The 17160-nt window shown below is 42.1% G+C and overlaps 1 protein-coding gene and 1 pseudogene across 11 annotated transcripts in view; one reads left to right on the forward strand and one right to left on the reverse strand.

Annotated features, from left to right (window-relative positions):
• Window positions 1-589: 589 nt before the first annotated feature.
• The window catches only part of LOC136148257 (interferon omega-1-like), a 107630-nt gene continuing 91059 nt past the window's right edge, over window positions 590-17160 (reverse strand). For 2 of the 11 annotated variants that reach the window (XM_065907710.1, XM_065907711.1), the window contains exons 2-4: window positions 12198-12312; window positions 9607-9789; window positions 590-7618 (exon numbers count right to left, since the gene is read on the reverse strand). In XM_065907710.1, coding sequence (XP_065763782.1) covers window positions 906-1466 — 561 coding nt within the window. In that variant the 5' untranslated portion in view covers window positions 1467-7618; window positions 9607-9789; window positions 12198-12312 and the 3' untranslated portion in view covers window positions 590-905. Of the gene's footprint in view, window positions 7619-9606; window positions 9790-12197; window positions 13556-14737; window positions 14890-17160 lie in introns of those variants that run through there. The other 9 variants (XM_065907706.1, XM_065907704.1, XM_065907705.1 and 6 more) reach the window with 9 other exon arrangements.
• LOC136148256 (interferon beta-2-like) lies at window positions 14729-15337 on the forward strand (annotated as a pseudogene).

Genomic DNA, 17160 nt, shown 5'->3' on the forward strand with positions numbered 1-17160 from the left:
CATCATTCAAAAGTCTATCTCTGGGCCCTTTTCTGTATCTCCAGGGTCATTCCCTGCCATACTCTCCATGCATCAGTACAGTCTACCGACTCTGGTCTTGTTCACTTCTTTAAAAGTCTCAGAACCATTCCTGCTGCAGGGACCCTCTACACTGTGCTTTGTTTTGTATTTTTATATTATGTTTTTTTGTTTTTTCTTCTGGGAAAGTTTGCTCTTCAGGAGATACTTAACAGATTGCTACTCACTCTTCAAGTCTCATACTTCAGCTTACTTCCGTGGGGAGACTGAAGGTGGTCTGAATGAGCATCCCAGGAAAGTCACTGTCATCAGCCCCTTTTACTTCTCCTGTGGAGCCCAGGGCCCAAATGTAAATACCTAATTGTCTTATAACAACTTCTTTCATGGCAATGTTCTCACTCCAGTGTGAGCTCTGTAAGGTCAGGGCCTCTGCCTCTCATACTCAAGACTCTCTCCGCAAGGCCAAAGAGTAAGGAATTAACTGCACAACATTCTTCTCCACATATTTTGCATCATTAGGACATTGGGAAAGCTTTCAAAAGAAATAGGAAGAAACATGTCTTCAAATAAATTTCACAAGTCAAAAAAGGTAGATTTTTATTAAAGAAAATTATATATTCTTACATTATAAATAGAACATATAACAACAAGTACCATAAAAATGAATTAATATAAATAAAGGAATTACATTCACACAAAACATGTTATTGCATAAGATTCAGCCACAGGGTATCAGATATAGTTCCTCTAATTCTAAAAGCAGTTGGATATCAATATTCCCAATATTAGTACTGATGCCAAATATCACTCAAACTAATTCATAGCAAAGGCAGAAATCACAATTCTGGAAATGACTGAACAATGAAGAGTCTGAGCTTGGACACAAGTCACTGAGAATCAGCTTCCTTCTTACTTCCTGAGTTTTTTAGGAGCTTGTTAACACAGAGAAATTGGCTCGTGATTTCCACTCTGACGATTTCCCAGGTGAAGTAGCAGTATTCCTTCTCTTGAAGGTAGACATGGATGCCCTGGAAGTACCTCCTCACGGCCTGTGTGGGGCCTGTCCTTCCCAGGGCAGAGTCTTCCTCTCCCGTCACCTGCCCCAGGCAGGCATCCAGGTCGTCCAGCTGCTGATGGAGTCCAGTGCAGAGCTGCTCCAGGAGGGTGGTGTCCCAGGCAGCAGAGGAGCGCTCTGTGTGGAAGAGGTTGAAGCTCTGCTGGAGCATCTCGTGGAGCACAGAGAAGGCCTGGGCCTCCTGGAGCTGGCTGCCACTCACCTGTTCCTGACGGAAGCTGAAGTCTATCCTGTACCCCAGGTAGGAAAGAGAGAGATTGTGCTTATTTGATCTACATGTGTGAAGGTCTCCTGCTTTTCTAAGTAAGGCTCTGAGGCAGGTCAAGGACTCAGAGGCGGAGATGGGGTTAGAGATGAGTATCATCAGTGTCATCACTGAGGAAATGAAGAAACATTGGTCAGTTCCACAAGGAAGCGTTCAAGTTGAGATGAGCGATTGCAAACTTGGTTACACCTCCATTTCATTGAAGGATCGCCTCTTAAATATTAAATCCCCAAATTTTCATATCCTAAATTTTCCCAGATCTGTGTAGTACCTGATTTGGGGCTTCCCTGTCACTTCAACAGCCTGGAAAGCTGTCATAAATTTCCACTCTTCTGTATCCTTACAGTTAAAGGAAGATGTATTCATTTAAAAAGTAGATGTTCTAATTCAACGGAATGCTTATCATCTCAGGAACTTTGAACTAATGATATATTAATAGATATTGGAACTTTCTTCCTGATGTTAAGATCAACTTTTAAGGAAACATTTTTAGATTTCCTTTTTAAATCTTCTTTTGCCTGCCTCTTCATATTCCTCTTGAAAGAGCCCATCGGATGCGAAAAATTCCTGAGCTTTACATGTGTGGACCTACCTTACTCTCTGCGGCAGAACTTTTAATTTGTCAAAGTTGGTTTTATTTACTCTCCATAAATGAGAAAATTACGAAGCATTTATTAAGTACCAAAAATTTGCTGAGTTTGTTACAGAGTCCAAATTGTTCTGCTTGCTGCAACATAAATCAATGAATCCAAGACGAGGTATGGGGATCTGGACGGGACTTTATTCCGGACTGGCTGACTGAGAAGATGGAAGGCTAATGCCTCAAAATAACCATTTTGTCCGGCCCTGAATGTCAGATTCTTTTATGAATCAGAGATGGGGGAGGTGAGGAAACAAAGAAAAGGACCTTTTAATTCCTGTAAATATCTCCCAGAATGTTTAGTAAGCCTCAGGTAGGGGCATGTGTTAATTGAACTTCCTTACAATCATTTCATGGGTGTGTGAAATGGAATATCTCATGTCATGTCAGCAAACAAAGATGTCACACCTATCTGTGATTCTGCCCTTCCCAAATGTGAATTTCTGGGCCGCCTGGTAAGTAGCCAAGTAGGGCGCCTGTGCCATTGCCACACACAGAGTCATAGTCCTTCACAGGTGAGCGGTGGCAGGCTATCCCCCTGAGGCAGACCATTTTGGCTGTTTCAGTTCAATTCGGTTCAGTTCAGTCTCTCAGTCATGTCCGACTCTGCGACCCCATTGACCGTAGCACGCCAGGCCTCCCTGTCCATCATCAACTCCCGGAGTTTACCCAAACTCATGTCCTTTGAGTCAGTGATGCCTTCCAACCATCTCATCCTCTGTCGTCACCTTCTCCTCCTGCCCTCAATCTTTCCCAGCATTAGGGTCTTTTCAAATGAGTCAGCTCTTCGCATCAGGTGACCACAGTATTGGAGTTTCAGCATCAACATCAGTCCATCCAATGAACACTTAGGACTGATCTCCTTTTAGATGGATTGGTTGGATCTCTTTGCAGTCCAAGGGACACTCAAGAGTCTTCTCCAATAACACAAAGAGTTAAAGTCATAGAAGCAGATCCAGTGTAAATTCAAAATTAACCCTTCCTGGGTACAAGCTCAGACTATAACAGGTGATTCATTTCATTTCAGTTCAGTTCAGTCGCTCAGTCATGTCCGACTCTTTGCAACCCCATGGACTGCAGCATCCCAGGCCTCCCTGTCTATCACTTACTACAGGAGATTATTCAGACTTATGTCCATTGGGTCAGGGATGCCATCCAGCCATCTCATCCTCTGTTACCCCCTTCTCCTCCCACTTTTAATCTTTCCCAGCATCAGGGTCTTTTCCAATGAGTCAGTTCTTTGCATCAGGTGGCCAAAGTATTGGAGTTTCAGCTTAGGCACCAGTCCTTTCAATGAATAATCAGGACTGATTTCCTTTAGGAAGGACTGATCTCCTTGCTGTCCAAGGGACTCTAAGAGGCTTCTCCAATCCCACAGTTCAAAAGCATCAATTCTTTGGCACTCAGCTTTCTTATAGTCCAACTCTCACCTCCACACATGACTACTAGAGAAAACATTGCTTTGATTAGACAGATCTTTGTTGGCAAAGTAATGTCTTTGCTTTTAATATGCTGTCTAGGTTGGTCATAACTTTCCTTCCAAGGAGCAAGTGTCTTTTAATTTCATGGCTACAGTCACCATCTGCACTGATTTTGGAGCCCCCCAAAATAAAATCTGTCACTGTTTCTTGATCTATTTGCCATGAAGTGATGGGACCAAATGCCATGATCTTAGTTTTCTGAATGTTGAGTTTTATGCCAACGTTTTCACTCTCCTCTTTCAGATGATCAATCCTCCAAAATTCACTCTCAAGAGAATGAAGTGTAACCACCACTCCCTCCAAGGGTTCAGGTGTTTAGAATGTGTCTTTGCTGTTTTTCGGCAGTGTAACGTGAGTCAGATAAAAAGAGAGCGAGTTGGGCAGTCAGGCAGGAAAAGGGAAATTTACTAGAGGGAAAGGAGAGGATGACTGGCCGTTTTGGAGAACCAGCTTCCTCCCTTTCTGGCAGGATCCTACTTATACCCCAGCAATGAAAAATTTTCTGAAGGGATGGTTAATTTTTCACCTGTAGTTGAGTCCTGTGGTCATATAGCTGGAGGTCTAGAATCTGGTGGTCTTGTAGCTTTGAGGAGATAGGCACCAGTGAGAAAACAGAATGCCATTTGGGCAATTTGGTCAGTCTCACAGATCACTGTGATGTTATTGTCTGTTTGCAAGGTTGACATAATGAGCCATCTCACCATTGAGACCCCATGTGGGCCCTATCAGGCAGCCTCTCTGTATTAGTCCAGGTAATAATCCTTACTATGTCTAAGCAACCCACTTTTCTTTGCCACTTTTATATAATATTCATATTGTTACCTCTTCTTTGTCATTTGTATTTCACTTTGTAAAAGCTGTCCTAATGCTTCTGCAGTCTTTTCAATTTCACTTTTGAGGTTTGTTGCAAAAATAAAGAAAGAGAAAATGTAAGTGAAAAGAAGAGGAAATGTATTTCTTCTGTGATTTTTCAAGATATCAAAACTTTCCACTCTCATTGAACATTCCTAGAAAATAAAAGAAAGCAGTAAATGAAAAAGTAATGCACAAAGGTAAAAGGAAAGTAAACAATGTAATTGAAAACAACTACAGTGACATCTGCTCTGTTTAAATGACAAAATGTCCCCTAACTACACAAATGGGGATGAAGAGCTCCACAGAGTGACAGATTTCAGACCACCCCACAAGAGACTGCTTAGCCGTAGGCAGAGCCAGAGGAGGGTAGCAGGCTCTTAGGCAGAGTGTTACCTAAGAGGCTAATTGTCAGCTTTGTTAAATCCCAGTATCTATTTATTTATTTTAATTTGTCTGTTTACAGTTCTCACTCTTCATGTATGTTATCTGATTCTGAGGATATAGACCTATTAACTCATCATGAAAGAGACTGGGTTATACATTGGACAGTCATTTTATTCATGTGTGAGTTCAGCTATTACCTGGAAGCTATTAGGTAAAAGTGATTTGGACAGGATATCATGTTCACATAAGAGATGAGATTATATGTAATAATGTTGACCAGTGAGCTGAGAATTAAAGGAAGGGAAGCAGGTCATCTCAGGGAAATTCGATCCAGTTCCCATAGTTGCACGTGGGAATTTTCCCCCTCATGGGAACAGCTAACAGATACTGAATGCTTATATACTTAGTCCAGGCATGGTCAGAAGCACGCTACGTCATTCAAGCTTCAAAACAATCCAGTGAAACAAATATGATTATCATTTCCACACAAGAGGAAAACCAGGGTGCTGAAGGTCACATAGCCAGTGAAGGATGGAGCTGGGACATCAACCTAGGCAATCTTGCCCCCGTGTCCACTGTCTCAAGCACTGGACTGAGCTGTCTGCTCTGACAAAGTGCTTGGTATCTTAGAGGAACTTAGTAAGTTCTTCCTCTCCAATTCCTATTCTTCTTTGTCACAAAAGTGTCGTTTGTTCGTTCCAGGAACATTACAATCATTTACACTACAATTGAAGAGGACACAGTTCCCATTGCACTTGCTAACTTCCAGTCCTATATTTCAAGTGGTGTTTTGTTGAGATCTACAGAGAAGCCTGGCAGACTATGGTCCATAGCTTCACAAAGAGTTGGACACAGCAGAAGCACCTTGGCAACAACTGAACTTTGAGAGTCCCTGTTTCCATCTGAGGAAATATTTTGAGAAATTATCCAGAAAGTTAAAAAAATCCATTTAAATTTACTCTTACTATCTTTGTTTTCAGAAGATTATCATTTTTGGAAAGAGTCTTCAAATATGGGGGCTTCCCTGGTATCTCAGATGGTAAAGCCTGCAATGAGAGAGACCTGGGTTCAATCCCTGGGTTGAGAAGATCCCCTGGAAAAGGAAACGGCAACCCACTCCAGTACTCTTGCCTGGAAAATTCCATAGACAGAGGAACCTTGCAGGCTATAGTCCATGGGGTTGCAAAGAGTCGGAGGACAGGCACCTTCCTGGATACTCCACATGTGCCATTACTGCATTTAGGGAGCTTACAATCAATCAGGGCAGTCAAATGTTACATAATTAGATGGATTACTTAATTACAAGGTACATAGGATAGCTAAAGGAGACTGCTTAAGGTTAATGAGGAATAACATGGAGGCTGAATAGTACAGTGGTCAAGTACCACTTGTGCAGGTAATCCTGACTGTTAGCTAGTTAAGTAATCTCTGAGTTTTCAGTTTCCTTATTTGCAAACATGTCAGTAACTATAGTAATGATCTCATAGGGAAGCTGTGAAGGTTAATGTAATGTTTATTAAAAACACTTTGCTGAGAGGATGCATGTGAAATTTTCTGTCATTAATATTATTAAAAATTATCTGTACCTTACAGAATTGGTAAAGACATGTCATTATAAGGGCTGAATGTAGTTGCAGCCTCAGTATCCCTGAGTGTATGATAGGTTATCAGTTCCCAGTGAAATGTTTAAGGGAATGAGATTATCTGGACTATCACACAATGACTGAGGCAAAGTTTCCTGTGAAATATTGTAGTGGTAGAGGAGAAAGAGAAATAAACAAAGGCAAAATTGAATTTTTTAGGACTACCAGCACCTAAAAAAGTGCCTTGCAGATTATAGTTGCAACATAATTCATTTTTAACAAATAATATCAGTCCTAGTGTTCCCTATAATGTCTCCTGTGAGATTAAGGCCTACTCAGGTGATATCGTAAAGGTACACACAACTGAAATTTTTTTAAGAAGGGAGAAAAGAGTAAATAAGGAAAAACTGAGAACAATCAAAAGCTTCTTTTATAAGCTCTTTTTATGCTGAATATCTCTTAGTGACCTGGAAAAGCCACCATATATATATTGTATGAATATTTCTGCCTTCTCTGAATTTCACCAGACGCTTCTCCCCAGGAACAACTAAGGAGGTGTGAGAAGCAGGCTATACATCTCTATAGCTATCAAGCACAGCAGCACACATGATTTGATGTCCCCACCCCAGGCACTCATGGCAAAAATGAGCATTTATAATTCATTTCATTACAAAGAGTAGAAAAAGAAAGGAAAGGGGGAAATGTGGAAAAACCCAGAAAAGGAAAGCTTCTCTGCTCACTCTTCAAGAGCCGCCCATCACCCCAAGTCCTCAGAACTTGCCTAGACCTCCCTCCAGGCAGCCCTGCAGAGCCCCCAGCATCCCCGTGGCCCTCCCCGTCTCTGTGCTGCTGGCCCTGGGGATGCTCTGCTCCAGCCCCACATGCTCTCTGGGCTGCGAGCTGCCTGCGAACCGCGGCAATCTGGAAAGCTTCACACGCTGGAATCAGGTGGAGAGAGTGTCCACCGTGTCCTGTTTGAGGGACAGGACTGACCAGATCTCCTCAGACCGTGGAGCACGGGCCAGGCTGAGAAGACACAAGCCACAGTGGCTGTGCACGGGTTGCTCCAGCTGACCTTCCAGCTCTTCAGCACCTCGGGCTCCTCTGCAGGTCGGGACGAGAGCCTCCTGGACAGATTCCTCGAGGGACTTGATCAGCAGCTGGAGGAGCTGGACACATGTCTGAGGGAGGGAAGGACGACGGAACACTCACCTCTAGCGAGTGAGAACTCCAGATTGGCTGGGAAGAGTTACTTCTAGTGAATCACTGCATCTCAAAGAGAAAGAATGCAGCCTCCTTGCCTGGGAGTTTGTCAGCCTAGAAATCAGAAGGTGTTTCATCTTGGTTAAGAAGCTCATTGGAAAACTCAGGAAATAAAGAAGATGTTGAATCTGAAAACTGTTCATCTGGTTAACTAAACGGCTATTTTCTAAGACTCAAAGTGCAATCTTTAACTATCTTTGTGTCAGATGAAAAATATGTGATAGCTAACATATGGATTTATTTAAATGTATATTAAATGTTATGTTACAATCACTGCTTAAAACAGTGTTTAGAATCCATTTTCCATTTCTTTAAAAGTTGTCCTATTTATTTATTTACTTAAATTATTTCAAATATTTCGGCTGGTCATAGCATTTAAATCTTTATTGTTCATAAGGTAGTTGTTTTGTATTATACAGTGTTGAAGACTACTATTTGTTTTTAAGTAGTGGAAATAAAAGTAATTTTAAAAAAGTAGACTGACTTGCACACACCTTTGAATATAATCTAACCCAATGACTGATCTTGCAAGATAAACTTACACTGAAGTCACCTGAATAAAGACTGAACAGGGTTACCCACCCTGGGCCATAGAAGGAACAAGGCACAATTTGAGGAGGGACTGGATGTGATTCCTGAGACATAGATTAGAGGATGGAGGGAGATGAGTGAAGAAAACCCCAGGTCATGCACATAGTTCCCCATTTGGGGCCTGTAGGAACTGGAGTGCCTTCAAGGATTAGTGGAGAACCACATACATCATGGGAGGTCAATCTGCATATGTAGAATCTAGGATCCTGGAGTAGGATGAGGAAGGGAGAGCCAAGTTTTTTACACTTGGCCATTTCTGAGAAAAGGGTCTTCCTAAAAACTGTTCCAATGGAGGCAAGAAGAGCAAGGCAGGCTGCGGATTGCAGAGACAGCTCAGAGATGTGAGAACCAGCAGCTGCCATGATAAATGTGACTCAAAAGAAGTAAAGAGGGTTTCTTATGCTTATTTATATATATTAAACACACATGTCATGGCTAAACTTTTAAATAATTCACACAAAGGAATGCCTACCCTTGACACCTAGGAGGATGCACCCTAATCCTATACTGTTAACAATTTAATGGGTATCCTTCTAGACATTTTCATATTTGGTTCATAAACCTACACATATGGACATACTAACATATATCACATTTATAAATTTTTCATATACTCCAGTTTTTCATTTATTTATATTTACTTGCAAATAGATCTTTAAGATTTTTCTTCATTAGTACATAAAAATAGATTGCCTAGTTATAAACTGCTGCATTATGTCTTAACTGCAAAACTAAGATACTCTTAAAATCTTATCTTGAAAGTGTGGTAAGATTAAACGCTTTAATCTGTAGCACATACTCAGAATGGTACCAGACACTTCCCAAGTACTCCTTATGTTAACTCTTCTACTTGAATCTGGTTAGAAGATTATTTCCTGACGTTCTGGGTCTGTGGTCAGGAAGATGAGGCAGTTCCCAGAGAGCTGTTCAGAGACAGATTCCTGCAGCTCACCCACTGCACAGTGAGAGGAGAAATAGCCATTTACGGTGATGATGAGGCCAAGCCTGTTGCAACAACACCCAGGTTCTAGAGGGAAACATTCCTACTTGGCACACAGCCCAGCTGTCTACAAGGACTCACCCCCACCCTCACTGGATTCTTGGTTCTCCCTGGAGTTTAGGAGCTCAGAGTTTCAGCCAGGAAGACACAGGCGTCTGGGAGACAGTCAGGAGGATGCCCTGCGCTGTGCACTCAACCCAGCCAGGAGGCTGGGCCAGAGGGGATTCCCAGCCTGGATCCTGAAATCCCGTTTGGCAGCTTGCATTTAGTTTCCTTTTCACTTGTTGAATCAGCTTCATTGCTATTTTTGCCTTCTGGGGTTCATTACACAATCTCTGATGAAGTAACAAAACTCAAGTCACTTATCGGTTTTAAGTATGTAGATGGCTTTGCTTTGGGCTCTTTCACCTTAAAGAGGATTCAGAAACTGCCTCAGAGACAGGAAACTCACCCAGAACTCACACAGGGAGAGTGGCCTCAAGTCAGCTGGGTGGGGCAGTGGGCTGCTGAGGCTTGTTCAGCAGCTGCAGCCAATGTGTTGTCCTTTTCACTGTTTTCCCAACCTTAGTTTGACCTAACTCAATGCTCCCTTGATAGTGATTCTGAGAATTCAGAGTCCAGCTCAGAGAACAACCTGGAATCAGAAGGGAAAAGTAAATGCAGGCTTGATGCAGATGGGCCATGTTCTGATGGGCCAGTCTGACTAGCAGCAGCAGCGGGTCCGGGCAGCAAACACTGAAACCAAGGCATGGGCTGCTCCTGCCTGTTCCTGGGCCTTCGACCCTCTTATGGGAGCATTCTGAGAGTCACAGGGGTGCAGATGGAGGATCCTCTGGTTGGGTACGTCCTAGAGGAGTTAGGAGAGTTAGCCAAGGCCCCGACCAAACTACCTAGTCCCAGCTGCATCTGAAGTGAGCAGGACACACTGGGCGATGAGTATTGTCCATGGCCTGTGAATGATGTCCTCAGTGTGAGGAAAGGGAGGAGAGAAGAGGCTGCGACCAGGGGCACTTAGATCTCTCTGCACATTGTCCATCTCCCCACCCGGTGGGAGGCCTGAGGAGGGGCGCTGGCCCACAGATGTCGGCTGTGAGCACAGGGCAACCCTGCCCTGGGCAGAGTCAGCCTCAGGTCCTGCGAGAGGGAGAGAGCTACGCCGCAGTTGGAAGCTGGGAAGACACGCTCTTCCCTCAAGCTGGAGACGGACTTCCCATCATGGTCCTGAAGCTTCACAGGTGCTCTCTAGGTTGCCGAGGAAAATGTCTCCAGTCTAGTTTGGGCTATCTTTAAATTTATATAAGTAGTATACATTTTCTTCTGAGGTGAGTATCTTTCAATCACTGCTATATTTGTGTATTTAGCTGTGGTTCTTACTTTTTATTGTTATTACTAACCCTATGATCAGGATAGATAAAGTATTTATGCAATTTTAATGGGTATTTGGGCTGCAACTAGTTTGGGACTCTTATGAATATTGTTGATCTGAATTTTCTTTACTTCTATACTGATGCATATTTACATGATTCTTTCCCAGGGTAACTGCTAAGAGTGGACTTACTGGGTCACACTGTTCAGTCGCTCACTCATGTCCGATTCTTTGTGACCCCAGTGATCTGCAACAGGACTTCCCAGTCCTTCACCGTCTCCCAGAGCTTGCTCAGACTCATGTCCATTGAATCAGAGATGTCATCCAACCATCGTGTCCTCTGTCATCCCACTCTCCTTCTGCCTTCAGTCCTTCCCAGCATCAGGGTCTTTTCTGAGTCAGTTCATCAGAGGATTGCAGTTTCAGTTTCTGTATCAGTCCTTCTAATGGAAGTTCTGGGTTGATTTCCTTTAGGATTGACTGGTTTGATCTCCCTGCAGTTCAAGGGACTCTCAGGAGTCTTCTCCATCACCACAGTTCAAAAGCATCAGTTCTTCAGTGTTCAGCCTTCTTTACGGTCCAGTTCTTCTATCCATATATGACTGGGTCATAGACCATAGGCTATGCATATTTTCAACTTTGCTAGATAATGTTTTTGAAAGTAGTTGTGCAAATATATACAACAAACAGGAGTTGCTCCATAGGGTCATCACATTGCTATTTTCAGACCTTATTTTCTTATTTGCAGGCAATGTATTTGTTTATCTAAAAATTTGAAAAATCAACCAAACTTTTATACAATGTTTGCAAAGCTGATCAGAGAAAAAAACAAAATTAGTCATTCTCATAAGCGTGTGTGTATGAAAATGCAAGGAAAACTTAGTTCATTAAAAGTTAGCAAATGTCATGAAAAGATTTCATTCATACTTGCAACAATAAGAAAGCATAAATATATTGCAATGAATCTCAGAGAGAATGTGCAAGACATATAAGCAAGCCAGAACCAAAAATTTATTGAGAGAGAGTTTTAAAATAGTCCAAGAAAATGACAATATTTGTTTTACTTACGATGTGGTGAGGACATGTTTGCTAAGCAAATGTTTGTTCATTAAATGACTGTTTCTCAGGAGGAGGTGGCCTTGACAGTCTTCTATAGCATGCTCTGATTTCCCTTCTCACTGAGACTTACTACCTCATCACATGCTTACATGTCCCTTGCTCACTTACAAAGACAGAAGTTGGTTAACCTCATTAATGATCAAGATTTAAAACATCCTGTCTCAATGTTAGAGAAAGAAACTTATTTTTTCAGGGCATCTAATTTGAGTCAAAAGTGCAATTACAGACTTGTACTTAGAGGTCAGAAGTAAAGAGAAATTGCCCTGTCAAAGCTAATTTTTAAAAAAAAAACTTAAATCTACACTTTATTCAGATGTCCTTATTCCTGTACCCACCCACCCAGCCCCACTGGTTGCAGGAATTTCATTTTTACTTATTTATGGCTGTGAGACTTGTGACATCTTATTAAATAGTTCCCCAACCAGGGATCCAAGCAGGATCCTGCAGTGAAAGCATGGAGTCCCAGTCAGTGAAACTCAAGGGAATTTCCAGATTGCCTCAGTTTATACCCAAAATTGTTTTTCTGTGCTGGGATGCCATTTAGAATGGCACATTACCTTTAATTTCCGTGTTGCCTTAGGCACCTCCAGGCTCTGACAATTTCTCAGTAGTAGACTTTTTATCTTCTTATCAGTGGTATCATTTTGAAATGGCAATTTCCAATTTTTATTGCTATTGTAAAAAGATGTGATTGATTTTAATACTGATATTTTCTTCAGTGACATTGTTAAATTTATTTTAAAATTTCAATAGTTTCTACGTCCTTTTGTATTTTGTATGTACACAATTACATCATCTTTAGATTAAAAAAAAAAACATTATCTGCGATAGTCAGCAAGGGATTTGGACAGGCCCCTCACAAAGAAAATATCCAAATGGTCAATAAACATGAAAATGCGCTGAATCTTATTAATAACTAGGCAATATGAATTAAAACTCGAATAAGATATCACTATGATTCACTAGAAGGCCTAAAACTAAGAAGACTGGCAATACCTGGGGTTGAAAAGAAAGTAATGCAACTGACAATCCATATTCTTCATAGTGAGAATACAAATGGGTGTAAACTATAAAAAATATGTTTATCATTAGCTACTACATCTGAACATATGCACATTCTATTACCCAGTTACTTCATCCTAGGCCATATACCCAACAGAAGGCTATACAAAAGTGCACCAAAGGATACAAACAAGGATTTTCATAGCATAATTAATTATACTGACAAAAATCAATATAAACTCCCTGAAGGCATTTGAAAGAGACCGATTAGGAAACAGCTCATGATGACAATAGCAGTAACTGGGAGGAGGACAAAGGGAAGAAAGCAGAAGGAATTCTTGCTTACAATTCCCACCCACCCCCTTCTTCCAGTTCCTCACCCTGGTCTTTACTTCCAGTCTCTACAGCCATGAGAGCACCTGGGCAGGACTTCTCCCTGCTTCGGTTCCCAACAATATCTGGGCCCATTCTTCTGTCCAGGGCACAACCTAGCGCCCTGTCTGGCTGGAGACTTCTCCAATTAAGTGCAAAGCCACACTCTGGCATTCAAAAGCATCCCGAATACATCTTGAGCTGATTTTCCCACCATTGATCCCCTTGGGTCTTGGAACATAACTCGTGAACAATTGAAGTTCCTTCTACGTGGTCCCCGAAGACTCGGGAATTCTCCTGGCTCTGTGGAAGCTGCTCCCTCCATCTTGAGCTGTGCTGCCCACCATGACATCAACCACAAGAGGCCAAGTGAGGAAGTGTGTTGAAATGATAACATTTGGATGTTTTGTGTTCAATAAAATACATTGTTAAAGTTAACTTCACCTGTTTCTTTTTAATCTTTTCATGTGGACTCTAGAAAAATTTAAATTGCCTGTATGGCTCCCATGATATTTCTTCTGAGCAGAGTTGAATGCATTCTCTGGTAGCATATTGGAAAATCACAGAAAGAACAAATAATCACTATTTAGTTGCACAAATTAAATATAATTCCTACTGAAATGTTAGTATACTTACTTTAGTTTATTTTTTTCCTATATACTTTTACATACTTGCATTGTATCTACAATTGTATGCCCTGCGTTTGAATACAACTAGGTGCCTGTTATTTTCTCATGATGCCAAAAAATATATTCCTTATAGAAAAAATTTTAATGTGAGAAAAGAAAGGGTAAAAATTTAGTAACATTGTTTAATTCTTTGAAACTAGATTATGAAAATACCTAAGAATCCTATCTCACAGATATTCTGTCATTATGGGGAAAATTTCATGTACAAACAATTCTAAAGGTACAAACTGAAGAGGAAAGAATTTTCCTGCTTGCTGCATCCTTACATTAGTATGCAAAATTAGATATTTAGATTCTTCGAAGTATGTACAAAATAAATATACATTGGCCCTCAGAAATGGTAACAAGGGCATCCTACAAGAGAAATCATAAACTTTTATGCATGGCCTGTGTAACATACATTTGCCTGCCTAGAGATATGACTTAGTCTTTACCTTGGTATATTCTGGATAGTTGGAGATTGCCAAATCAAGCAATATATTAAGGTTGGTAAAGAATGCAATGTCTTCCTGCTTATGGTTAAGGCCTAAAAAAAGTTCACACAACCTTAGCTTATACAAAAAAATTTTTTTTTCTAAAATTGTAAAACTCTTAGAAATAAAGACTCTTTCACAAAATCTAACAATATAAAAAAGAACAAGATAGATCTTTTCCCAGTGAAAGAACCCTCTAATAATCAGTTCAAACTGATTAGGTATTTCTTTTATAGCATTTAGCAATTCACTGAAAATTTACAAAAACATTAGAATTTCTCCCAGACTGTATATTTTCCCCCCTAATAAACAAAAACTCTAAAACGGAGGAGCTAAAAAGAAAAAGAGTTTTAGAGGTCACTAATCATTTAAACAACATAAGAGAACTGAAGGGAGACGAGAAGCTGGGATTCCTCTCAAATAGAAAGAATGGAGGGCCATCCTGTCTAAGTAGCTCACATTCAAGGAAGAAGGACATTCACTCTGCAAAGGGTTGAAGACTCAGCTTCAGCATCTACTAGCAGAACAGGTAGCCCTGTGCCTGTTTTCATCATGACCTACCGGTGCCTCCTCCAGATGGTTCTCCTGCTGTATTTCTCCACCACAGCTCACTCCATGAACTACAGTTTGCTTCGATTCCAACAAAGGAGGAGCGATATGGTGTGTCAGAAACTCCTGCGGCAGTAACCTTCAACTCCTCAACATTGCCTGGAGGTCAGGATGGACTTCCAGGTGCCTGAGGAGATGAAGCAAGCACAGCAGTTCCGGAAGGAAGATGCAGTATTGGTCATCTATGAGATGCTCCAGCAAATCTTCGGTATTCTCACCAGAGACTTCTCCAGCACTGGCTGGTCTGAGACCGTCATTGAGGACCTCCTTGTGGAACTCCAAGGGCAGATGGATCATCTGGAGCCAATCCAGAAGGAAATCATGCAGAGGAAAAACTTCACTACGGGAGACATGACCATTCTTCACCTGAAGAAATATTACATCAACCTTGGGCAGTACCTCAAGTCCATGGAGTACAACAGAGGTGCCTGGAAAGTTGTGAGAGCACAAATGCTCAAGAACTTTTCTTTCCTGAAGACCCTAACAGGATACCTCCAGACTGAACATCACCCACCTGTGGCTCTGGCAGTGGACAATGTGAAGTTGACGTGAGACTCTTCAGCCAGGAGAGGCTCTTGAGATAACTGACAATGCAATGCACTGGATTTCAGTGGACAGGTAAAGACTGTAAGCCATTTTAAAATTGATTTATTCATTATTTATTTATTTAAACTTTTATATGAGAAATATTTATTTATAAAACAAAAGTCAACGTGACAGTGTCCATGTCAACTTGATTTATGTGACACGTACTAAAAATTGCAGAGCACCCTGGAGACATTTACTGCAAAACAAGCCTGCAGAATACTAGTTTTCTGGCCCCTGCCTTTGAGGAATTTAAAACAGAAGGAAGACATATGGAATGTTGACGTTATAGGAATACGCTCCATGTATCCGTACAGTTTACCTGCTCTTGTCTCCTCCACTTCTTTAAATGTATCAGACGACCCATGCTTTAGGGTCATTAAAAACTCTCAGATGTGGTAAGCCCTCAATAAAAAACAAGTGAAAAGTAATCTTGAAAATACTAACAAGTTTACATCCATTAAAGATAGAAAAGTAAAACTATATTAAATACTTGCTTTAGTACAAAGAACATATAGCTTAAATAAAACTTAATAAAATGCTATTTTAAATATAAAACATATTTCAATATTCTACATTTAATATTTAAAAAGCATTATATAAATTTATTATGAAGTTTAAAATATGAACTATTCAATTTAAAATAAGTATATTAATTAAATATAAAACTAATTTAAAAAGAAAGCGATGTGTTTTTAAAAATATTCCTACTTTTCAGCTCTTCAATACTTAGTCACCCACTACATGGCCAAATACTAAGAAAACGCCCTGAAAATTCTAGAGCATTCCAGCGGCGCCAGTTCCCTGGTCCCGTCTTACCCCCAGGAAGTGCCCCAAACCGTCCCAAGGTTATTTGTCCCCTGACGCCGCTGAGTTCTCTGTCTGCAACGCACTCCCAGGGTCCCTTCGCCTTGGCTGTTTCTCACCTTGTCCAAAAAGACTCCCCCTGGCTCCCCTTGGCGCTCAAGGCCCTCGCATCTTCCCATCTCTCACAGTCTCACGCCCATCGCCGGCTTTAACTATGTCCACACCGCGGTTCCACCGTCCCAAGCCCATTGTCTCATCGCCTAGACCCGCTTTCACTGTGTCCGCACCGCCGGCCCATCAACTCTAACCGACGGTCACATCGCTGCCATCGTGTCTCACTGGGCACAACGCCTTTCCATCTTGCCACAGCGAATGGTCTCGTCGCCGCTGTCAGGGGCCCCTGTGCGGACCACACCGTCCGCCGTCCGATCGCCCATGGTCTCATCTCCCCGCCGGTTTAACTCTGCCCTCGACGCTGTCCACCGTCCCACCGCCAGTAGCTTTTCCGCCGCCGCCATCTTCCACTTTGTTCGCAGCGCTCTCCCACCGTCTCAAAGCCAAGTCCAGTGAGAAACGGCCTGTGTGAGAAACGCCCTCCCATCGCCCACAGCCAATGGTCTCAGCGCTGTCAGAGTTTCACTTTGAGCACAACGCCCTCCCATCGCCCCACAGCGAAGTCTTCACCACCGCGGCATCCACAGCGCAACACCGCCCCCTCGGCCCCATCTCCTATTGTCCCAGCGCCGACGCCAGCTTTCACTTTGCCCGCAACACTTTTCCACCTTCTCGTTCCCAACAGCCTCGCCCTACCGCCCGATTTCAGGTGGTGCACGACGCTGTCCCAGCGTCCCATCGCCAATAATCCCATCCCCACCGTGGTCTTTCGCTTTTCTTCAGCTCTTCCATACTCCCAACGCCCAGGGCCTCATCCCCACCACCGGGTGTAACTTTGACCCACTCTGTCCCATCGCCCCCGCAGGTCT

The sequence above is a fragment of the Muntiacus reevesi genome, chromosome 17, assembly GCF_963930625.1.
Source record: "Muntiacus reevesi chromosome 17, mMunRee1.1, whole genome shotgun sequence".
Lineage (NCBI taxonomy): Eukaryota > Metazoa > Chordata > Mammalia > Artiodactyla > Cervidae > Muntiacus > Muntiacus reevesi.